This window comes from Pygocentrus nattereri, chromosome 10 (assembly GCF_015220715.1).
Source record: "Pygocentrus nattereri isolate fPygNat1 chromosome 10, fPygNat1.pri, whole genome shotgun sequence".
In the NCBI taxonomy this organism is placed as follows: Eukaryota; Metazoa; Chordata; class Actinopteri; order Characiformes; family Serrasalmidae; genus Pygocentrus; species Pygocentrus nattereri.
The window spans coordinates 18,058,744-18,083,529 of NC_051220.1; the positions used below are offsets into that span (position 1 = coordinate 18,058,744).

Here is a 24,786-nt window from a genome sequence, read left to right on the forward strand (position 1 = left end):
AATGAAGATGGGATGTTGTGTAAAAAAATTAATAAAAACAGAATACGATGATTTGCAAATCCTTTTCAACCTATATACAATTGAATACACTACAAAGACATTTAACGTTCAAATGGATAAACTTTATTGTTTTTTGCAAATACAGTGGGGCAAAAAAGTATTTTTTAAAGTATTTTCAATGGGAGACAGGTCTGGACTGCAGGCAGGCCAGTCTAGTACCCGCACTCTTTTACTATGAAGCCATGCTGTTGTAACACGTGCAGAATGTGGCTTGGCATTGTCTTGCTGAAATAAGCAGGACGTCCCTGAATGATGTTGCTTGGATGGCAGCATATGTTGCTCCAAAACCTGTATGTACCTTTCAGCATTAATGGTGCCTTCACAGATGTGCAAGTTACCCATGTCATGGGCACTAACACACCCCCACACCATCAGAGATGCTGGCTTTTGAACTTTGCACTGATAACAATCCAGACAGTCCTTTTCCTCTTTGGCCCGGAGGTCATGGCATCCATGATTTCCAAAAACAATTTGAAATGTGGACTCGTCAGACCACAGGACACTTTTCCACTTTGCGTCAGTCCATCTCAGATGAGCTCGGGCCCAGAGAAGCCGGCTGCGTTTCTGGGTGTTGTTGATATGTGGCTTTCGCTTTGAGTTTTAACTTGCACTTGTAGATGGAGCGACGAACTGTGTTCACTGACAGTGGTTTTCTGAAGTGTTCCTGAGCCCATATGGGAATATCCGTTACAGAATGATGTTGGGTTTTAATGCAGTGCTGCCTGAGGGATCGAAGGTCATGGGCATTCAATGTTGGTTTTCTGCCTTGCCGCTTACTTGCAGAGATTTCTCCAGATTCTCTGAATCTTTTGATGATATTATGGACTGTGGATGATGAAATCCATAAATTCCTTTTTGTACATTGTACATTCAGAAACGTTCTTAAACTGTTGGACTATTTGCTCACGCAGTTGTTCACAAAGTGGTGAACCTCTCCCATCCTTGCTTGTGAATGACTGAGCCTTTCAGGGATGCTCCCTTTATACCCAATCATGACACTCACCTGTTTCCAATTAACCTGTTCACCTGTGGAATGTTCCAAACAGGTGTTTTTTGAGCATTCCTCAACTTTCCCAGTCTTTTGTTGCCCCTGTCCCAACTTTTTTGTTACGTGTTGCAGGCATCAAATTCAAAATGAGTGAATATTTGCAAAAAGAAGTTTATCCGTTGAACATTAAATATTTTGTCTTTGTAGTGTGTTCAATTGAATATAGGTTGAAAAGGATTTGCAAATCATCGTATTCTGTTTTTATTTATGTTTTACACAACGTCCCAACTTCATTGGAATTGTGGTTGTACATGGAGAAATTTAGTATCCAATCCTGGAGACCCCCTGCTCTAAACTGTTTTAGTTACCTCTCCTTCTTCTCAACATGATCATGGAGGAATTATCATGACCTTTAAAGGCAGCATCAGGCGTGTTGGTGTGGGAAGCACTTGAATGGCTGCTTCCAAAAACCATGCACTACCAGACCAATGAGCAGGTCAAAGACAGCACACAACTGCTACAAGTCCATTCAAGAATACAATATGTATTATATATTATAGTAGTATGAAGTTTTAGACGCAGCCCATGTAGGGTGGGGCTATAGCTGAGAACCACCCAGAGGTGGGTAACAAATGACATATACTCACTTACATATTCTGATGTAAAACTCTTTTCACTCATACAGTTACATTTAATTACTAATTCATTTTTTGTGTATATGATTCTGTTGGTCACACCTCTGACCATTGGGTTTTTCATGCAGTAATTCATACACACATACAGTTACAGTAATAAGAGAACATAGCACCTAACAAACTTCAGGTCCTATGCTGACACTGAGCTCCCCTGGAGGCTTGTTGGTACTATGAGTTGCTTAAAAGAGGATTTCACACATTTCTACATATTTCAGTCGTTGAGATCTAAGTGAAGACGTGGAGAGTGTTTAGATGTGAAATGGCTTATTGTGGAGAAACGTAGCCTATAGACTCAGATTTCTCTACAGTGATGATAGGAACCAGGGGTCACGATGTCTACAGCACAAATATAGCCATTTTATGTACCATAAAACTCCAGTCAATCTACACGTGTTTTCTTAGGTTTCATATGTAATGTTGATAATGGTAAAATAACGGTAAATCTGAAAAAAGGTTTTTTGGGAGGACTATGTTGCCTTATAACGCCGTACATGTACCCATCCACCATGAATGGATTGTGAAATGTGTTTAAGGCTAAAACCTTATCTCAACGCCTATCACTGCCACAGTAAACCCCTGACTCAGGGAATTTCTCTGTCACGAAACACTTCGCGTTTTTTAACATCTTAACCATTAAATTATGCAGAAATGTTGAAATAATCCAAGTAAACAGTTTAAGTAGTTTTTGACCTTACTTAAGTATCTTCTGAGTCACTGTTTCGCTGTAATAACACTTTTAACTGAGAATGAGTTCAGCTCGTAGAGGGCCGTTCTTTTTGTGATATCAGCCAATCCCTCAGCAGAAGGCGGGTTTGCCGGAAAACAGGTGGGAAAAAAAACACACCGAAGTGTTGACTGGAGGACGGCTTCACTCTGAGCTTCGACTGCAGACCGGTCAACATGTCTTCGGGCTGGTCAGGGAACGACCACAGGAGTTACACGAACCTCCCCGCAGGTGGAGTGAAGCGACCGAGAGCGGAGTCCATGAACAGGGTGACTGTGGTTCTCGGCGCTCAGTGGGGAGACGAAGGCAAAGGGAAAGTGGTCGATTTACTGGCTACGGAGTCTGACATCGTCTGCAGATGCCAGGTAATGCTGTTGTTCAGCTGAGGGCTGTAAAGTTTAGCGCTTTGCTTTTTTGGCGTTTTGACGATGTATATATCAAACTTGCGCCCTAGTGTCCTCTGAGGAGACGCTGACTGAATTCTGAAGGTCTTAGTAAAGACGTGATGCTGGATTACCCTGAATTTGAGACTGACGCAGTTTTGCTGAAATGAATGTGTACGCATCCTGTATAGACATGTTAACACTTTTATTGCAGTTTGATCCGTGCATGCATTGTTATTATCGATATTTGAAACATGGAGAGCTATAGTAGGCAGTAATGATTTGTAGTATATGGTACATCACTAAGTTCTGTCAGAGCATATTTCCTCCTGCATTTTCCTTCATGTTTGTCACAGATCAATTTCTTTTGCCTTTGTCCCGTTTTAAAAAGGATGGCTAGGGCTAGTTTTCCGTCTGAAGTGTGTCCTCTGAACTTTGTGCTGCCTCTTTTACACTTTCACTATGTTCAGCAGAAGATTCAATTTTGAACTTGGCATGCACACTCCAAAGGGGATGTCCATAGCCTCATTGAATGTCAGTCACAGGATTCGGTCCCACCCCTCCCAGCTGAGGCTGGGTCACATTCTCAGGGCCGCTTGACATATGAGAAGGCCAAGTCACCTACTTAGCTCAGAAAGCAAGTGAGCTCCCTGGCCAAAGCCTGTTCAAAATAGGTGCCGCTGCTTAAGACACTAAGCACTGGTTGGTCTGCTCCGAGTGCTTTGGCGGTGACCCTTTCCCGTTGGGCATGCCTCAGGCTGGAGGAAAGGGCAAACCGCCTGTTTGTCTGCAAAGGAGGTGGGGTGGGATGGGGAGTCACAAGCACAGTCACATTTCCATGTTTATCACAGAAGAAAATACGATCACAAATACAGAGTGCACTGATACTGAATCCATGGGTTTGGAGCGTCTGATTCCTCCCTACACTGTGTTCCCCCTGACACAGGCAAAGCTGCAGACCAGCCCAATGTTTAGAGCTAATTTTGCAGAAGGATTATTGGTGACATTTATGAAGCATCTGAATTAACATGTCCACGTGTGTCACTTTGCAGGGGGGAAACAATGCAGGCCACACAGTGGTGGTGGAAGGGACAGAGTATGACTTCCATCTCCTTCCTAGTGGCATCATCAATACCAAATGCATCTCGCTCATTGGTGAGTGCAGAAATCTAACTGAGTTATTCACATGGAGATTTCGCTGTTTCTATAGATTTAGTTGATTTTCAAGTATGGACCGTGACAATTTATAAAATATGCATTGTATCGGGTGCCCACATGCAGTTCAATACACTGTACATGGTATAGAAATTGATGTTGTGTATTAACCAAAATCCTACACTGTAAAAAAAAACTGTAAAACTGCACTAAAATTACATAGTAATTTGCAGTATCATATTAACAGTAAACAACATAAAATAGCAACTTTTGTACCATGACTTCACATTCACTTGCACCACAAGATTACTGTGACATATCTGTATTCTGCTGTTCACTTACAGTGATAAGCTGTAATAAAAAAATGCAGTACAATTGCCACTCAGTAGCCATTAATTTATATGTAAGGTTACATATTTTAAAAATTAGGGGTGGCACGGTGGCGTGGTGGGTAGCGCTGTCGCCTCACAGCGAGGAGGGCCTGGGTTCGATTCCCTGGCCGGGCGGCCAGGGTTCTCTCTGTGTGGAGTTTGCATGTTCTCCCTGTGTCTGTGTCGGTTTCCTCCCACAGTCCAAAGACATTCAGTCAGGCCAATTGGACATGCTAAATTGCCCCTAGGTGTGACTGTCTGTGTCTGTCTGTCTGCCCTGCGATGGACTGGTGACCTGTCGGAGAAGCGGCTTAGAAAATGGATGGATGGATGGTTACATATTTTAAAAATGACTTTTAATTTTACCAGATTTGTAAATGTTAATAAAAACACAATGTACATATGAACACCTTTAGCTAGTGTTTTGCATTGTGTATTCACGGAATGTCTCAGAATGTCCTATAACGTCCTATAATCAAACTGCAAGTTAAACTGACATTTTAACTTTCAACCCTGTACAAGTGTAACAGTGTAAGCTTTTACACCAAAACATGAATCACCAGAATAAAACATTTATTTTTATTAATATGTTTACGCCGTTTTAACTGTCATATCCCATAATGTCGTGTGACCTTAACATGAATTGACTTCACAATAAAATGATGAATACCGTACTTTACTAAATATTGTGAAATATTGCCAATAATTACAGTGTTGTAAGTTAATTCAAGTTAACATTCTTTCAATGGACTTTTTGTCTTGCAGTAAAAATTGTGCACACATTTCCAGGGAGTTGAAGTGGAAAATCAGAGAAAAAATTGTATTTGTTTTTGACTTTGTGTATTGATAATATATTTCAGTGTTTCTTGATTCTGCTCCTGATGACAGGTTTACTGTCCACTGCCCAGGCTGGATCAGGTGCAGTGGGGCAGAGAATAGCATGAATAACAAAATATGTCAGATTAACTATGAAACATTGTGTCTCTGTGTTGAGCTGCTAGTGAGCAGTGATGGATGAAAGGGGAGAGGTGAGGACTTGCTGTGAAAACAATTCATGCCTCTCCACAAACAGACAAAACTAAAGAACATTTAAAGAACTAAAAGATCAAATACTTATTCCTCTTTCTAATTCCATTCACAGGTAATGGCGTAGTCATTCACCTTCCTGGCCTGTTTGAAGAGATTGACAAAAATGAGAAAAAAGGTAAAGCATAGGCCGTGTTGTGGTGATTTCTGCTGAAGCAAAAGGGCATTTGTCCTCCTGCCTAGCACAAGCATCTGAGAAGTCTAATCAGCCCTGTTCTCAGAGGCATCTGTGAGGCAGGTGTGTTTGACTGGACCTCTGCCTGCATTCTGCAAGTAGAACCAGATGGTGCCCATTTGTGTCAGTTTACACTGCAGATTTTTTTCTTTAAGTCTCTAAAGACAGAAATTAAAAGCTATCAGGAGATAAATGTATAGAACTAGTAGTAGTTTTCCTTACCTTAAATTTTTAGTTTGAGGTTCTGTGTTGAAAGCCAAAGACTACAAATATTGATTATCCTTTATTTCATGGTTAGGCTTGAAAGGATGGGAGAAAAGACTCATCATTTCTGATAGAGCTCACATAGGTATGATTTTTATATATAGTCAATGATATTGGATATCGTGGTGATGAAATGATGAAGTAGAATAAGCTCAGTGTTCTCTGTTAGTGTTTGACTTCCATCAGGCTGTGGATGGAATGCAAGAAGTCCAGAGACAAGCACAGGAAGGCAAAAAGTAAGTAAAGAGGACGAAAAAGATAGCTGAACTGCTTCAAGAACATGCTAGGAATTGTGGTGCCTACTGGTGTTTCCTTAATGGTTTATTTCTTAATAACAGCATAGGAACAACCAAGAAAGGCATTGGACCTGCTTACTCCTGCAAGGCCTCTCGCACTGGACTTCGCATCTGTGACCTGCTGGCAGATTTCAAAGAGTTTTCTGCCAGGTACGGATACAAAATATTTGCAGTAGCATTTACAAGGTCATGCTTAAGATGAGGACAGTGAACCTGATTTCAACCTGTTTCTCCTCTTCCCTTTTCAGGTTCAAAAACCTTGCACAGCAGTTCCAGTCCATGTACCCAGCTCTTAAAATCGATATTGACGGTGAGCTGAAAAAACTGAAGGTCAGTCGGATTAGGACAACTCTGCATTTATGTAGCTAGTACAGTAATAGTCTTTATCTCTCTGACCTAAACTCCCTCATACATTTTGCAGGACTATGCAGACAGAATAAGACCCATGGTGAGGGACGGTGTATATTTCATGTATGATGCAATTAATGGACCCCCGAAGAAGATCCTTGTAGAGGGTGCAAATGCTGCCCTCCTAGACATTGACTTTGGTATGGGCATCATCGAGACCTGTAGTGCAGTATCTGTTTCATCATAACGTCATGCTTAGAGAGCATATGTATGTCTTCTGTCTAGGAACTTATCCATTTGTGACATCATCCAACTGCACCGTTGGTGGAGTGTGTACTGGGCTTGGCATCCCCCCCACAAACATTGGAGATGTGTATGGAGTGTCGAAAGCCTACACGACTAGAGTGGGCATTGGGGCCTTCCCAACAGAACAGCTCAATGTAAGATATTGTGTTTACATCACTACAGTTTGGCATAAAATCATTCCATGGCTAACACTGAATGGACTTGCTAGTTTCCACTCTGGCTTGTCACTTTGTCACTTTGAGAATATATATATATGTGTGTGTGTGTGTGTGTGTGTGTGTGTATATATATATATACACACACACACACTACTGTACAAAAGTTTTGGTATCAGCATTAAGAAGTTGAAGATAAATGTGTAAAAATAAATGTGATTCAGTAACACTTTTCTAAAGGACAGCATTCGTAGCGCTACATGACACCTACATAAACCTTTCATGTTAGCTGACATAAACCTACATTAACATATAGGCTTATTCTAACAAGCATCACCTGACAAAGAGTACTTTGGTCATTTTCACCCCAGAAAATGTTAAAACAACTGACACGTCTTAGAAAAACCCTTTAAATGTTTATATAGCCATATGTGAGTTGTCTTGAAAAGCATGTAGGTTTATGTAGCATTATGAATTGCTGTCATACAGTAGTGTTACCAATGATTTACAGGTTTAAGAGAATTTGTATGATGTTGTAAAACATGAAGAAATGTTGGATGTGTCCAGAATGATGAACAGAGATGTAGATGATTCCAAAATAACTAAGAAAGCTGTACAACATTGAGCTTGATGTTAAAATAACATTAACATCCATAATGCTCCATATTTTAAAAATCAAATCTCAAGGCATGTAACAAGAAATTACTCTAAACAAATAATTACAGTATATTAATAGTCAAACAATGTTTTTTATTTGTATTACTATTGTTGTCATTGTTTATTTCCCCAAAACATTAACTATTGAACAAAACACCTTAAAATGCCTTCTGGTTTCTAGCTACAGTATTTCAATCTACACTGTAAAAGCAGTATTAGTTTCTTAATATGACAAGTGATTCCAAACTTTTGAACTGTAGTGTATGTATATTTAGATATGATGTTGGGTGCACTTGTTGTATACATACTGTATATATACAGTGTGCTTGTATGCATACTTGTGACTTTCACACATCACTAAGAGAAGGGATTATGCTCCTGCAGCAGCTGCTGTCCCATAGAAAGCTCTAATAGCCATCACATGAACAGAAGATATATTTAGACTTAGAGTCTCGGCCAGAGGTTAGATTTCGGAACGTGAAAGCGGCCCTTTTCACCAGGGACAGCCTTGCATGCATTCCTAAAACAGGAGGCCTAGCTGTATATGATTATTTTTTCCTCTCTGAAGGGATTTTTCTAAAACACTCTTAAATACTAAGCTCTAAAATACTAAAGTCCTTTAATTAAACATACAAGTGCTAGCAGTAATTGTCTTAACCTTGGTTTTACACATGATGCTGTGTGTGATCGGAGTTCATATTTATCAAACTTAAGAATTAATCTGGGTCAGTTTTTGTCTCTTACACAACTGAACAGAATGGCATGAGGCCTGAACGTGTATTCATAAAGCTTCTTAAAGTGCTGATTTAAGACCAGACTTCTCTCTTAATCAGCACTCTTACTCAAAGAAGCTTTACAAACACTGGCCCAGGTGTTGGATCGGAAAATCATTTTTACACTTGTACTAGATTCTCATTTATTTAAGCTGTGGATTCTGATGCTAATGTTTCATATTTATACATAGAAAATACAGTGATCCTTGTTCTTATGGCCACTTCAAATACCAAGCTATGTAATGTCTTTTGGTGACCTTTGTCTTAAGACGTTTTCCTCTGTTTAGGCTATAGGGGAGCTGTTACAGACACGAGGTCATGAAGTGGGTGTTACCACTGGGAGGAAGAGACGCTGTGGTTGGCTAGACTTGGTCATCCTCAGATATGCGCACATGATCAATGGATTCACAGCGTGAGTTGTTTAGAACTGAAGTGTCAGCTGTTTAGAAAAGGGTCAGTTTAAATGCTGAACGTGTATATTTCTAGTACTACCATAATGCAAATACTTTAAACTATTGCTTACAGTAAGTTATTTAAACCAGTGAACATTTGCAAATTAGTTATGAGTGTTTTTGTCTTTTTACAGTATTGCTTTAACTAAGCTGGACATCCTTGATGTACTTGATGAGATTAAAGTGGGTGTTGCCTACAAACTGAATGGCAAAAGAATTCCCCATTTCCCAGGTAAAATCTAACAGAATCAGCATCACTATATGTGATGTATATGAGGTGGTACTAGAGACATACAGATCCATTTAACAGTCTAGCAAGGGACCAACTTCACTTTTTTATTTAAAGTTTAGTTTGACAGTTTTATTATTTTGCTTCATGCTGAAAAACTCTACTCTGCTCTCTGACCAAAAAAACTTATCCTCAATGCTTTATCCAATCCTTACCAAACTTGATGGGTGAAGGATGTGGCTCTGGGATGGCAGACTACCTTTGATGGATGTTGGATGAACCTAACTGTAATTCTCTCCAAATTTCACTAAATACTACAGTTCACAGAAGTGTTGGTTTGGAGAAAATCACAGATTACAGATATTTCATGCTATAGTGGCTCCCTGTTGGTCAGTATCCATTAAGTATGGTTACTGACTGAACATATTTCTGAGTCTGTCACGTTGATTCTCTTCAAAACAATGCAAACTCATGAACTTCCAGCTTGATCTTTCCCCCAAACTTGACCTGCATGTCCCTGTTTCATCTTTCTTCAAATAGATGCACACAACATAACATATTTGCTCTCTTTCATTACTATAAAGCCTCTAATGTTTGGAAACATATGTCATATTAATAAATGTTAATCAAAGTTTAAAAGTTAAACTTTAAGATGCAGATTGGAATTTTATAAAATAGATGCCAATGCCTAAATGAGTATGGTCTTAATGGTCTTAAATTATAAACTGTAAGCAGTAATCTATAGTAGTTTCTTGTCACAAAAATACTGTGAATGGCTATTTGATCTGTGAGATGTCACCACTATGAATATGAGGCACTCTGGATGTTCATTAAATTTTAATTAAATTCAAAATTAAATTAAAAAGTTCATTCTAGATGTTTACCAGCTTTATCGATTATTATGGAATCATCTACAGCTCCATTCAAAAACAGAAAATCTCTTCAATTTAACAGTTTCTTACTATTTTTTTAAACCCATAGAATATCATCATCATATTAAAATTGAATTGAATCATTGAATAATGATTACAACTTTTGAGCGGTAGTATACATAGCCAGAGTTCTCTACAAAAGCCATCAATATTGATGCTATACAGTAATCTCATATCCAGTGCAGTCAAAACTCATGCACTCCTAGTTCCATCAAAAACGTCTGCTGGACTGCCCCTTAGCTTTTAACCCTTTCATGGTTGCCTGTACCTCTGCTAAACCATTTCATGTCCTGACCCAAAGTTTTCCCTCAAAGGAACTAGTTTAGTGACAAGAAAGACTAAGGTGTGCCAAAGGCTTGCGCTATAATGTTGATAATTGATGCACAGTAGTATTAGATTAGATGTAAACATAAACAAAAAGTCAGTCTACTCACTGTTTTTGTCTGTGATTCTTGTTTTCTGCTCACTCAGCTAACATGGAGGTCCTACAGAAAGTCGAAGTAGAGTATGAGACTTTCCCTGGCTGGAAAACTGACACCTCAGCAGCCAGGAAATGGAATGACCTCCCTCCCAAAGCCCAGAATTACATCCGCTTTGTGGAGAACCACATTGGTGTTCCTAGTAAGTCAAACACAAATGGCATAGCAGTAACTATGTAAGACAACATATAGTGATGCAAATGAAAACTGGTGGAAAGAACATTCTTAGCTCCAACTGACATTCAGGACACACTTAAGAGGAGCAGCAACATTTTGGCCACTAAAACTTTTCAACCAAAAATGAAAAAAAAAAAGACCTAATAACAAAATGTCAAAATCTAAGACTTTAAAAAAACATGGGAATGATATTGATTATTTTTCAGTTTCAGTTTTTCGCTTTTTGATCAAGATTTGTCATTTTGGTGCATCACTATTCATTTATGTATTGTCCATTGTGTGAACTGTATTAATTCATTGTAATTCATTTTAATTTATGCTACAAAGTAATACAACAAGGTAAAGAAAAACATTTTGTTTTACGTGTATTTAATGTAAAAAGCTACATTTCAGTCAAAATCTCCGAGACCTTCCCTAAAACTTCCCTAAAACCTGAAAGTGTAACGTTCGGACATTTTTGCTTAAAGTTTTTAAGTGGTTAATTTTGGTGCATCCCTAAAAACAATTTCAAACCTTCTTTTCTCTTTTTAAGCACTTTTTTTTGCAGTTTGGTGTAGTTGTAACTCTTGTTTCTATTTCTTTGCAGTTAAGTGGGTGGGCGTTGGCAAGTCTAGAGAATGCATGATACAGATGTTCTAGAGTGTCTGCCTCCACTGACATCAAGAACATCTATCAACGTGCATCACCTCTCAGGAAAATTGCTGGCCATCTCACTAATGTCACAGCCACAGGACTGGCATTCACAAATGCTCTGTGTAGACATGAGACTTACGGTTGAGCATCAGAACAGTGAGATTTTGTCTAAGTAGTTGACATTAATTGACTGAGTTGACATGTTTGACAAGTAAGCTTTCACTTGATAATACACCTTTCTCTTGATAAGGGTTAAGCTATCTGACCTCTAATAGGGGGTTGTGTCCAGGCATTATTTTATTCAAATATTGTGCAATTTTTTTCTTCTTGGATCAAAGTGAAGGCCGTTTACACATTAAATACTTGCGGGTATGTGTGTCTGTGTAACTGTGTGTGTGTGTGTGTGTGTGTGTAAGAGGCTTGGTGCGGAATATCAAACTATTAAAAACTGCAGTATTGTCCACCTCTTCTGAAAATCTTTGAGCTAGAGATACTGTTGACCCTGTTTCATGAAATTTTGCAGTGGTGATCATGTGACATCATACTGGTTTTCATTTGCATTTCATATAAAGTTAAACTACTGACGATTTGTTGTGTTGTATCATGTCAGCTCTGACTTTTGTGAATCACATTTACTCCCCTTTGAGTGCTACTGCATGAAATGGCTTAGTTAAGAGAACATAATACGAGATCATGTATGCTGCCTGTTCTAGTTTTTCTTCATTCATTTTCCTGACATTGTTGCTCTTGAATAAAAGTTTTTTCAGTTTTGTTTCATATCAGATTTTAGGTTAGACAGGACATCAGTGACGCTGCCTCAGAAATAGATACTGACAGAACATTCTGTTCCGCTGTCCTTTGCCAAGATTATCTGAGCTGGTCTGCCACTGGCCCTAAGGATGGCAGTAAAACACCAGACGCAACTTAAGTCTCTGCCGTCTGATCAACAGCAACAAGGTGACCCAAAATAGTGCCACTCGCAGGGAATCTTGTTTGGAGCAAAGCACAGGAAGAAATGGAAGAGTCTTACAAAGGTTTCCCCTGGTTTAACATCGGTGATTGCAGTCTAATAAATCCAGGTCAGGTGTCAGGGGTGATACTTGCTCACGGTTAAGGAATCGTTTGATAATTACCCTATGCAGCTTTTCAAAGCAGCAAGAAATTTGTGCCATGCAGTTTAAAACGTTACAAAAATGAAAAAGTCCAGTGTCCAGTAACAATGGCGTACATAGGCGACACCAGGTAGTGCAAATAGAGAAAAATGCACTCCATTTGCACCACAGATCTGTAAGTCATGTCTTAGGTCGTAACGACTAGCTTAACTAATGCACATGTCGCTTTAACGTGACGGTGACATCAGAAAGCCCCGCCATGGAAACGTGACGGCAGCCTGCTGTGACTTTAAGTGAAGTAACCAGCACAGGAGAGAGCAATGTGTACAAGTTAAACTGAATAAACTAATTATCTACAGACCGTGTGTTTTCATTTTGTAATATTTCCCTAAGACAACCAAATACACACCTTTTCAAACGACGGTGTCTGGCTAACCGACACAACAGCAGCCTCGGTTTAGCGGTTTGGGCAGCTTCTGAGTCTCTGAGCTTAGTTTTTGTGTGGCTTTTGGTCGTTTCACCTAAACCTGCACCTGCTTAAGGTGAGGTGTATATATTTAGTAAAGTCCACGCTCAGTAGTTTGTGAAGTGCTACTCGTTTCGATTTAGTAACGGATAAAGCTGAATTTAGCGACGGGTGTTACGGTAAATTCGGCCCCCTCACTGCGCATGTCGAGATCATGACGTCTTCAGTTGCCGCTGCTCTACGGCGCTTAAGATCGGCTTCACTCGGTTGTGTTTGTACCGCTATTCGGTCCGATTCCTCGCGGTTAACGGATTATCACGTTGTTTGTAAAATGGCTTGTAGTTAAACACGTTTTATAGTGTAAAATGTGATGTTAGCAGATGTTTAATGCTCAAACACTGCAGGGGCTTCATTGCTAATGCTAGCTTTGGCTCCGTTTTTAACTCCTCCGAATAACAAGATTTATTTCTGATTTAATTACCGTCCATGCAGACACATTCTGTTGTTCAGACTTCAGTGATTTTAAGGTGTATTTGACTACGTTTACACAACAGGTAAAAGTGGCCCCAAAAAAACCGCATTGAATCGGACATTTTCAATTTCGAATTGAGAGCTTTCCTATGTGGTACTGAAATCCGATCCGTATACGATCTGCAGAGGTGCTGCTCAGATCGGAGTTCAAGCGCATTTTACGTCAGTACAATCATTATTTCGCGCTGCTGAGACTCATAATGAGGTGTCCTTGTCATGGTGAGCTGGAGCCCATTCTGGGTGATGAGCCCTGCTGTCAGACACCAGAACTTAATCAGTGGCGAAGACAACGCTGAAAGCTTCAGGAGACAGGCCTTCACTGGCCGTCATGACTGTGAAGCGTTACTCTTTAGCTGGAGCTGATCTGTTCAGACTGATGTCGCATACGGATCACTTTTAAAAGAAGGTGTGAACAGGCAAACAAAAAAATCGGATTTGGTGAGAAAATCAGATTCGGGCCACTTTTACCTGCTGTGTAAACGGCATGTATGTCCCGTATCCTCATCAGTCTGGCTAAGCTGTGTGAATAGATTTGAAACATTTGTTGCTGAAATAAATTAACTGCACTGCACAGCGCAGTCATTAGCCTGTTATTACTGTTAGACTGCGCATCTCAGCGCACCGAGGAGGTTAGTTTCCCTGTAGTCTCTGAATGAAGTCTTACTGTTATGGTACTAATGTAACTTGTCTTTACAGTAACTTATTCATATTACATCACCTTTACGCTGAGAAAACAGGGGGAACATCTTTAACTAGAGTCTGAGAAAAGTGGTTTCCCCTTGGACAGATACAGCTGGAGTGGATTTAAAGTACAGCATTGATGGAGATCATCTATATCTGTTTACTTACTTTTTTTTGGCACTGGTTAAATCTGCTCTACCAGTTACTCTGTGTATAAAACAATGTTGATAGAAGAAGCAGGTGGAGTAAAATAATTAAAAAAAAATTAATAGTGCATCAAATCTTTAACAGCTGTAATCGACCAGTAGAATGATGAGACTGAGAATGCTGTTCCATCTGTATTCTCAGTGTGAAAGTGGTGTAGATTAAACAAAACTAAAACTGTAAAATGACAAAACAGATATAGACCTTTTTAGCAACAAAGTTACTGTAAAGACAAGTTACATTAGTACCATAACAGTAAGACTTCATTCAGAGACTACAGGGAAACTAACTTCCTCTGTGCTCTGAGATGCGCAGTCTAACAGTAATAACAGACTAATGACTGCGCTGTGCAAATGTTTCAAATCTATTCACACAGTTTAGCCAGACTGATGAGGACACGGCACATAAATACACCTTAAAAATCACTGAAATCTGAACAACAGAATGTGTCTGCATGCATGGTAATTAAATCAGAAATAAAAATCAGAAAGATAAATCTAACTTAAGTTACTCGGAGTAGTTGAAAACGGAGCCAAAGCATCACATTTTAAACTTTAAAACGTGTTTAACTACAAGCCATTTTACAAACAACGTGATAATCCGCTTACTGCGAGGAATCGGACCGAATAGCCGTACAAACACAAACGAATTAAGCCGATCTAAGCGCCGCAGAGCAGTGGCAACTGAAGATGTCATGATTTTGACATGCGCAATGAGGGGGAACTGAATTTACTGTAACACCGGCCAGCCAAATCATTACGCTCCAAGCCAGGCTCCACCTTCTTTTCTCAGCCCTCCAATCACTGCTTAGCAACCGTTGCTATCTGCACTTGCCTCAAGCTTTCTGTCACGACATGCTGTGCTAATGCTACGATGTTCAGGTATGCACCATATTTACTATAAGTGAACATACAACAAAGCTATGATAAAGTCTGAGAAGTTATGAGGGTGATTAACAGATTATGCTTGTAAAATGAACTTATTCAAATGTGATGCTAGTTCAAAGTTCTGTTGTGTTACCCACTCATAACATACACCACACCAGTGCTATGCCTGGTTAACTGCATGGGCATATTCTTTCCAGTTAACTGGGATTTGGTAAAGACAAATTTTTATTAAGTATCTTTTATGCCTTTTCTTTAAGCTGCAAGAATAAAGACGAAAGAGCAAAAGAGAAAAAATAGCAAGAGGCACAGAAAGTGAGAGACAGAGAGTTAAATAAAATAAAATCAATGTAATTGTGAACTGATTTAGTATACATAAGTCTATACACATCAGCATGCATTTTCAGCTGAAAAGAAATGGGTAAACAAAGTTAAGTGATTTATTTTAAAAATAAATAAACAGGGTAACTGGAGGTTATGGAACAGTAATAGCAGTTGATAGTAGACTGGAAGAGTGGGGAAGGGAATAAATGAAAAGAAAAGGGACATAATCATGGACAGGTAAAAAAAAATGATTTGGTTAAAATAATGATAAATGTGAAGCTAACAATTCGTGTAATACAATTATTCTATAGTTAGTTTAGTCGTTGTGTGACGTAGGCCGCATTTCGGTAAATGGACTGCAAATTTAAAATTTTTAAATTCTATTCTAAAATCTTAGTTACGGCCCTTATTGTGCCCTGTGGTAAACGGAAATGTCCCAAACCTGATTTTTCCTGCTAATATCACTGGATCCTCTGATTTAGAAGATTGCCAAGATGTCAAAATACAAACACTGCAGTCCACTGGGCTGACATCAGAAGACTGGCAACCTCACCAAAATAACCAACACAGACTGGCAAGCTTTGTAAAATGTGGTAGTAAATGTGTCAGTCAGTCTCTTATTGATATGCTTTTGCACTAGCAGGATGTTTTGACTTTGAAACATTATTTTGGATATATACTCCACCACTTTTCCTCTCTACAAAGTCTGCTAACATGGCTCAGCCAAGCAGATCTGAGCTGTGGCAGAGTTTGAGGATGCAGCAGTAGTAGTAGGCAGTATGGGCAAAAATGTGCATTGAGGTATAATTACAATTACTGACAGTTTTGATATTTAACATGGTATAGTATATTTATTTACTTTTATTTTTCAAATAAAAGCATTTTGGATGCTAAAGTAAACCTTTTTTATAGACTGACAATGTTATATTACTCTGGATGTCCCTTATGCTATTTCTTTCCACATGTTTTATTTTGTTAGTTAGTTGGTTTGGGTTTTGTTTGTTTGTCTTTTTGTTTGTTTATTATTTTGGCACGTGTCGTACTTCATAATCGCATTGACTGGCAGAGAAATAACTTATTTAAAAAAGAAAAAAGATGATCAGGACCCAGCAGGACATGTGATTCCTCTGAGACGTGGGCAGAGCTCCGCGGTCTTTTGCTTGCCGTGATTTTGCCCGATCTGTAGCCAGGTGTGCCGTTCAGCTCTGCCAGTGCGTGCGGCGACACCATGAGCTGCAGATCAGGCAAAATCAAAGACGGCAGACAGGAGAGGACATTTCGGTCAACCCTTCGGCCTCCGCCTCTCTGAGGCCGGACCACTAGGTGGCGATAAAGTGTTCTTGTTCAGCCGATTGACTCTCGGGAGAGTCGCCATAAAGCGCGGACTTATTCCGCGCGAAACGGCGCTGCTCACCACGCCGTCTCTTCTGCTTCTCTCCTCTCGGCTTTTCACGTTTCCCCCTGAAAATGCCTAAACGGTCGTGTCCGTTCACCGAGTCGTTCTCGTCGCAGTATAAGATCCATGTTGGACAAAAGGAGCTGAACCTGCACGGTGTTTTCGGCAACAAGTACAGGCAGGAAGTCTATGGTGAGTGTTGTGGGCTGCGTCTGTTTTTAGCCACCACGCTAAAGTAACGCGCCTTTTAACCGCTTTAGCCGGCTCTGGGCTCTCCGTAGCATACGAGAATTGGTGTAAAATATCGTCTAGCGACCGTTAAATCCTCTTATCGGACTCGTTTTTAGTATTTACGAAGCAAACTGACCGAGTAGCTCAGCTTAGCAGGACTTTCCGCGGTTAGGCTCCCGGTGGCGGCGCTGTCGCTGATCTGAGTAAAACGGGGCGGTTTGTTTACTGAATGGGGCTAAACCGACTGAAACAAAGGGGTGAATTAAAACTCACTGTTTAATAGCCGGAGTGGACAGAACTTGATTAAGATGTTAATAAAAGAGCTTAAACTTGAAGTTGCGCAACACACGGAGTAAAACTGCGCTGCGTTCGGCTCAGACGTGCTAACCTGCCTCAGTTCCGCACGAGTAACCGCATCAACACTTCCCAGCAGCGGGTCTTTCACCTTTACTCTCCGTTTTAAACGTTAATGCGTTTCACAGCCAGCCGACGAACACACAGCTGAAGGCAGTTTCTTATTCGCCGACTTGATCAGATTTCCCGGCCCACCTTAACTTCTGCGACAGTTACGCTCAGGCACCAGCGTTTAAGGTGGGAACGGGAAAATTCAAGCAAAAAAGCTGGCGAATAAGAAGCGGGCTTCAGCTTTGTCTAGTGTAGCTTGAGTAAACTTGTGCTTATGTATTATGGTGAGTTATTAAACACGCACGAGTTTTAATTTCGCTGCTGACGTGTGGAAGGTGGATGAAGGCGAGTATAGGCGAAGGCGAGCTATACTGACGCTCCTTATGGCCGAGTGCACATGGCCCGTAGCACATTAATCTGATCGAGGTTGACTTCATCATGAAGCACCTGAACCTACAGAAGATTGTGGCAGGACCGGGAATAGAGTCGATCATGTGTAAAACGTTGGAGCAGCCTGCTGTCTGAAGTTTGTAACAACTAATGCGATGGACTGGCGATCTGTCCAGGGTGTATCCTGCATGTCGCCCGATGACCGCTGGGATGGGCTCCAGCACCCCGCGACACTGAGGGTGAAGCGGCTTAGAAAATGTGTGTGTGTGTGGTAAATAAATGCATTTCCCCCAATCTACAGAAAAGACCAAGAGCCTGCTCTTTAATGGGACCAAAGCAGTAATGGAGCGAATCTGGAAGGTGGATGGAGAGGGAAAGTGCTCTGATGTGGATATGAGCAGTCAGGGTCACGTTCTACAGCCCACTAATGGCCAGATGCTCCTCAAAGGACAGACACTCATTGGCCTGGATGGCAAACTAAAGAAAACAAAGCCTGTTCCAGGTAAATCCTAAGGATTCTTTGCCCTGCGTGACTTTAGCTGGTGTGTAATTGTGACTAATAGAATTCAAGACAGAGAAATGCAGGTTGAAGGGAGGGACTGCTCTTTGGCCTGGTCTGCTACCATTGTTATAAAATTCAGAGGACAAATTCTTAAATGTCAAAAAGTGAAAAGGGCCTATGTTCTCTGACGGATATACAGACGGAGTTTTACTTAAGACTGAAGGTTTTGTTTATTTGTCTGGATGTGAGGATTAACAGTATAAATGTAATTCCCTCATGAGTGTTTCTGATGTTCCCTCAGATGCTGTGAACGCTCCTGCGGTGTGTGGAGTGTGTCAGAGGGCGTCGGGAGTTAGGAGACCGTGCTCACAGTGTGAACGCCCTGTGTGTCTAGCCTGCACCCAGCAGTGCAGCAGCTGCTCCAGCCACTGCTGCTCCATATGCACTGTTACTGAGTAAGTCCTCCAGCAGCAACAGGTCTCATTTATCAGACGTCTTAGATTAAGAATGTTGATTCAGGATCAGTTTATGCCTTATGTAGAATTGACTAGGGCTACATGGACTGCTGAGGTGATCATTGTTCTTACTGTCAGGTGTTTTTTATAAATATGGTCTCTTTTCCTGTGCCGAAACAGTGATGCAGCATCCAAAAATTTGAAACCATTGTTTTTAATGGAGGTGCTCCATGAGGTGCTGAGGAATTGACCAGTGTCACCGTATTAAAGTAAAGCCGTATCAAGACCACAGAAAGCTAAAGTAAATCACGTGGCTTGAAATTTACGCACAGTTAGCCAGTCTTTTATATAAATAGATAGATGCTAATGGTAGTTTACCTCAGCTAACGTTACTGTCCTAGCCCTTTTCAGCTTGTATCTTTCAGTTTGAGAACAGCCGGTCTGTTTTGTATGTATACAGATGCAGAGCGCAACTAGCTAGCTAACGTGAGAATTGATCATCAGTTAAGCAGTTGACATTGATGGTCACAGTTTACTTCACAAAATACTTAAGTTATATCAGAGGTGTTTCATGCGAGTTGGTCTGTTATAACTAACTTTTGGCTGCTGTTCTCACAGATGGCTGTAAATTAGCAAGTTAATGACTTGCTTAATGTGAGATTGTTATACCACAACAAAGTGAATGCTAGAAATAGACAAAAAAAATAGTACCCAAATTTCCATCCACTTTTCTGTTCTTTTTGGACCAATAGGGAGCTGTTTGTGCCGGCCTGAACTGTGTTCATGGCACTTCTTTATTAAAATGAATGCTTACAGGCCTGGAACGTCATAGGATTGTAGTGCCCCCCCCCTTAAGTGACACATCTGTTTTGTCTTCAGTTACACAGACCGCTATGAAAAGACCCTCTGCTGTAGTTGCTCTTCATAAGTTGGATACAAGAAGGATCGAAGAGATGCGTGAATGTGGATGGGTGGAAGCGATTGGGGCTTACACTTGATCTTTTAATTCATTCCACACTGTGTAAATGGATGAGTTTTTTTAAAATAAATAGATATGTATTTTATGCTTTGTATAACCAGTTGTTCATGTGTACATATGTAATTTTTTTTTTCACCAAAATAAATACGTGACCTTTGATAATTCTGCTTTTCTATGGTTTTCTTTACATTGAGAAACACGGTACAACATATTTTGTGGTGCAGTGTTAACTTTTTGTAGTCTGTGTATACTGATGTAGAAAAAATCATGTAAAGTCTAATAAAAGGTGGACAGTTGACTAGAGGTAGTAAAATGAAGGTAAATGGAAATCAAAATCCTGCTGAACATCTTTCCTGTGACATGGCTACTGTTAGGTCTGCACTACTGATATCGGTCATCCAGTGCCTATGTTTATATCCCCCTACCTCAGTGTCCTGCCATAAATTGTGTGGTCTTTTAGAATTAAAGTAAAAGGCTGGTCACTTATTTCATGCTATAGGATTTCTCAGCAAGCTGGGTAACTCAAGTCAAAAGTTGAGGATTGTCAAGCAGGAGTGTTCCTTCCCTCAACTATTGGGCAGCCTTGTTGTTTTGGGGTCCAAGTTATCAGGCTAACTGAAATGGCCACTGGAATTAACACTACCCAGCATGTTGTTTTTCCTTGCTTTAATACACTCGGTTCAGCCTCGGAAGGGTTTGGTCAGTAGTTCATTAGTTGCGTTTGGTGTTTCAGAGCTACACAAACTCGTGATTGTGGAGGGCAGTTGTGCTCCAGGACCGTGACTAAGCCATACCCAACTTGGACGAAAAGGATCTGGGGATTACTCAAGACTTCAATACAAACCTGCTTATCATAGGATTCTTTAATGTTGCAGTAGTTCATGTGATGACACGGTCACTAGAGGGAAGCACTTGTATACATGTAAAGTAAACGTGGCGTGAAAGCTGCGTGCATGCAGTAGAGCCAAGTGTGCAGATCTCAAGAGGTAGTCTAAAGCTCATTTAATCTACACCTTTAGTCCTCAAGAGACCCAAGCTCTGATTTTATTGATGAAATAATGTTTTGTTTTTTTTTAAATATATTTTATATCTGCCTTTAGGGATTTTTATTTAGTTGCTTCATTGGGGGGGGGGGGTTAAGGTTTTGGGAAAACATTTCCTCTTTGATTTTAGCAAAGTTTAGTTTGTATCTAATATTTGTGAATATAATACATGGAAATGTTATTTTACATCTAATTAGTGAATGTTTTATTTTAAACTACATTATGACTGCATGTTAACAAGGAAGCTAACACAGAACCAGAATTTCATAAGTTCCATTTGGTGATTTTGGAGAAGGTGCCCTTGGCTCATACGTCATGCATCAAGTAAAAGATCTAAAGTCTCATCAGTCTACTTGGTTCTGTATAGTGCACTGTATTAAGCAAGAACTGATCCCAGATCAGTGTGGGCTATTGTGTGAATGATGAGAAAAAGTGGTGAACATTAAAGCCTATGGTTCCATTTTTGTAATATTAACCAGTCTTATTTGTGTATATATGTTTATTTGTCATAATTTGTCACTAAACATGTTTAAAAACCAAAGTATCGCAATTCAAACATTCACAAGAAAGAGTAAAGAGAAAAGTGTAGTTACTCCAAAATGCAGAGCGAGGTGCCAATAGGAGGTGGGAAACGTTTGACTTTGGCGCGCTGTCAAATTCTCAACTTCTTTACAAGTGACACTGTGATGCTGTTTAGATTGTGGGCTGTTGGGAGATCTGGTTTTAGTGACATTAAATCAGACATAGGCATGTATTGTGCACTTTAAATAATTGTACTAAGCATGATTACCTAATCCTGGAGTAATCGCAACTTGAGTATCTAAAGCTGGGTCAATTTTCTCCTAGAAAATCAACAAAATGTCATTTGACCAGAAGTCTTCAAACTGTCCACATAATTGTAGATTGGGTGCAGTGTGGATGTGGATGGTGTTTCCTCATCAAAAGTTTTATTTAATCTAGGCTTTGCAGTGTCTGTGAAACTTGGCCCATCACTGTCCAATTCATGTTAATGCTAATTGTCAGTGTCCTGCTCTTAAAAATCAAAATCAATAGTGTTTCTAAAACAGCATAACATGCAGCCAGTTGTAAAACTGCTCGTTGCTTCCCAAATTGTGTTGCTAACAGAAACTGTAAATGTTTTATTTATTTTTTTATTTTTTTTATTGTGTCCAGGGAGAACAGTGTCAAAAATCATGACAGCCTGTGCCTAACCAGGAAAAACTGCTTCAGGACAGGACAACAGCTATCACCAGCCAGAGCCCACTGACAGGCAGAAATGGACACTTAATAAGAGAGCTGCTTTTTTAAAAAGTAAAAACTAAAGGTGTGTGAATTCAGTTTGCACAACTGATGTTTACATAGCAGTCTGCAATAAACACAAACTTATAATGAGCATGAATACCTGCACTTTAGAGTAGTGGAGAAAGTATGTGGTCTGTTTCTCTGCTTTTGAATAGTTTTGTGCAGAGAAAAGCCAAAAAAAAGGGCCAGTTTCTCAACCAACAGATTAACTGGGAAGCCTTATATAATGATCAAAGCATAAACTGCATATAGTTTAATGCAAACCTTGTGTCTTACACAGTATGCAGTAAGACCATGTGCACTGGCAGTACCCTGGCCTTTTGAGGACTGATATACTGTAAAATTAGTGGCTATCTAATAACAATGACTACCACAACCTGTCTAAATTACATACATTTATAACTGGCTAATTATGTATTGCTGATGATTGGATACTTGTTTGGGGTTCTAATAAGTTACAATTTAAATTGTCTGTCTCACCTCGCAGTATTTCTTGTTTACTCAGCTAACTTTAACCTTTGTTTGATCCAGCTCTAGCGGCAAGGGGGACGGTGTTGTTCTTTACTGTCTTTACTGTTATAAATGCTTTACTTTCTATACTATCTATTACTTTCTTACTATATGAATAAAAGCACTGGGGCATCTATATATTACACCTACGGGAGCTTTTATGACATCCCATTCTAAATCCATAGGTATTAATATGGAGTCCGTCCCCCCTTTGCAGCTGTAACAGCGTCTACTCTTCTGGGAAGCTTTCTACAAGATTTTGCAGTGTCTGTGGGTAGTTACGCTCATTCATCCAGAAGAGCATTTGTGAGGATAAAAAGCATAAGACTACCAGATATACAAGTGTGATTCTTCTCTGATATATAGAGACTGATATATAGTGATATATAGTTTCACAGAATGCGTTTTCACTTCTTGGCATTGTGCTTGGAGATGTAAGGCTTGCATACAGCTACTAGGCCATGGAAACTCATGCCATGAAGCTCCTGTTGCAGTTTTGCGCTGTTGTTAATGCCAGAGGATGTTTTAACTCTGCATTTATTGAGTCAGCAGGGGGTGGCTACTTTTGTGCCTCAGCACTCAGTGACCCCACTCTGCGTGGCTCCTAAACACTTCCCATTTCTTTTCTTTTTTTTTTTATTACTTGGTATATTCAATAATACCGCTTCCAGATGATCGTGGAATATCTAAGAGGGAAGAAATTTCACAAACTTATTGTGACATTGGCATCCTATTAGAGTACCACACTTACATTGAGTGAGCTCTTTAGAACAATCCATTCTTTTAGAAATGTTTGTAAAGGCAGACTGCATGGCTATGTGCTTGATTTCATATACCTGTGGCAGCGAGACTGAATGAAACACCTGAACTGAAAGATTAAGAGGTGTGTTCCAATACTTTGTCCACATAGTGTAACCTGTGATTGTCTTAAATCTTATTCCTGAGAATCTAAACCTGAAATGAAACACAGCCTGAGTATTTAAACCTGGATTATTTACAGCCTGGGTATCTAAACATAGATTAATCATAGACTGAGTATTTAAACGTAGATTAATCATAGCCTAAACATTTAACCCTTTAGTAATCACACCCTGAGTAGATAAACCTGGATTAATCACAGCCTGGCTATCTAAACCTGGATTTATCGCAGCCTGAGTATCAAAACTCAGATTAATCACAGACTGAGTATCTAAACCTAGATTAATTGCAGCCTGAGTATCTAAACCTGTATTAATCACAGCCTGGGTATCTAAACCTGGATTAATCACACCCTGAGTATCTGAACCTGGATTAATCACACCCTGGGTATCTAAACCTGGATTTATCGCAGCCTGAGTATCAAAACTCAGATTAATCACAGACTGAGTATCTAAACCTAGATTAATTGCAGCCTGAGTATCTAAACCTGTATTAATCACAGCCTGGGTATCTAAACCTGGATTAATCGCAGCCTGGGTATCTAAACCTGGATTAATCACAGCCTGGGTATCTAAACCTGGATTTATCGCAGCCTGAGTATCAAAACTCAGATTAATCACAGACTGAGTATCTAAACCTAGATTAATTGCAGCCTGAGTATCTAAACCTGTATTAATCACAGCCTGGGTATCTAAACCTGGATTAATCACAGCCTGAGTATCTGAACCTGGATTAATCGCAGCCTGAGTATCTAAACCTGGATTAATCACAGCCTGGGTATCTAAACCTGGATTTATCGCAGCCTGAGTATCAAAACTCAGATTAATCACAGACTGAGTATCTAAACCTGTATTAATCACAGCCTGGGTATCTAAACCTGGATTAATCACAGCCTGAGTATCTGAACCTGGATTAATCGCAGCCTGAGTATCTAAACCTAGATTAATTGCAGCCTAAGTATCTAAACCTGGATTGATCACAGCCTGGGTATCTAAACCTGGATTAATCACAGACTGAGTATCTAAACCTGGATTAATCACAGCCTGAGTATCTAAACCTGGGTTAGTCACAGCTGAGCATCTAAACCTGGATTAATTGCAGCCTGAGTATTTTCA

At 39.9% G+C, this 24,786-nt stretch overlaps 2 protein-coding genes across 2 annotated transcripts; both read left to right on the top strand.

Moving 5' to 3' along the window:
- The first annotated feature begins 2,602 nt into the window (after window positions 1-2,602).
- Window positions 2,603-12,808, top strand: adss1 (adenylosuccinate synthase 1). Its single transcript, XM_017703259.2, has 13 exons — window positions 2,603-2,832; window positions 3,903-4,005; window positions 5,518-5,580; window positions 5,936-5,986; window positions 6,071-6,137; window positions 6,240-6,347; window positions 6,446-6,527; window positions 6,619-6,745; window positions 6,831-6,985; window positions 8,724-8,848; window positions 9,023-9,120; window positions 10,521-10,670; window positions 11,292-12,808. Exons 1-13 carry the CDS (start codon window positions 2,644-2,646, stop codon window positions 11,342-11,344), a joined length of 1,371 nt encoding a protein of 456 aa, XP_017558748.1. The 5' UTR covers window positions 2,603-2,643; the 3' UTR covers window positions 11,345-12,808.
- A 4,084-nt stretch (window positions 12,809-16,892) lies between these two features.
- On the top strand, window positions 16,893-20,060 carry siva1 (SIVA1, apoptosis-inducing factor). The gene is made up of 4 exons (XM_017703223.2): window positions 16,893-17,128; window positions 18,264-18,464; window positions 18,766-18,919; window positions 19,799-20,060. Exons 1-4 carry the CDS (start codon window positions 17,008-17,010, stop codon window positions 19,845-19,847), a joined length of 525 nt encoding a protein of 174 aa, XP_017558712.1. The 5' UTR covers window positions 16,893-17,007; the 3' UTR covers window positions 19,848-20,060.
- The last annotated feature ends 4,726 nt before the right edge of the window (window positions 20,061-24,786 follow it).

What these genes read in the sequence shown, in the direction of transcription:
- adss1 (XM_017703259.2), top strand. Translation starts at nt 2,644, where the DNA reads ATGTCTTCGGGCTGGTCAGGGAACGACCACAGGAGTTACACGAACCTC. An exon ending in TTCTGATAGAGCTCACATAG is followed by an intron (nt 5,987 to 6,070) that starts GTATGATTTTTA and finishes GTTCTCTGTTAG; the next exon opens with TGTTTGACTTCCATCAGGCT. An exon ending in TCCCAACAGAACAGCTCAAT is followed by an intron (nt 6,986 to 8,723) that starts GTAAGATATTGT and finishes TCCTCTGTTTAG; the next exon opens with GCTATAGGGGAGCTGTTACA.
- siva1 (XM_017703223.2), top strand. Translation starts at nt 17,008, where the DNA reads ATGCCTAAACGGTCGTGTCCGTTCACCGAGTCGTTCTCGTCGCAGTAT. An exon ending in GTACAGGCAGGAAGTCTATG is followed by an intron (nt 17,129 to 18,263) that starts GTGAGTGTTGTG and finishes CCCAATCTACAG; the next exon opens with AAAAGACCAAGAGCCTGCTC. An exon ending in GAAAACAAAGCCTGTTCCAG is followed by an intron (nt 18,465 to 18,765) that starts GTAAATCCTAAG and finishes ATGTTCCCTCAG; the next exon opens with ATGCTGTGAACGCTCCTGCG.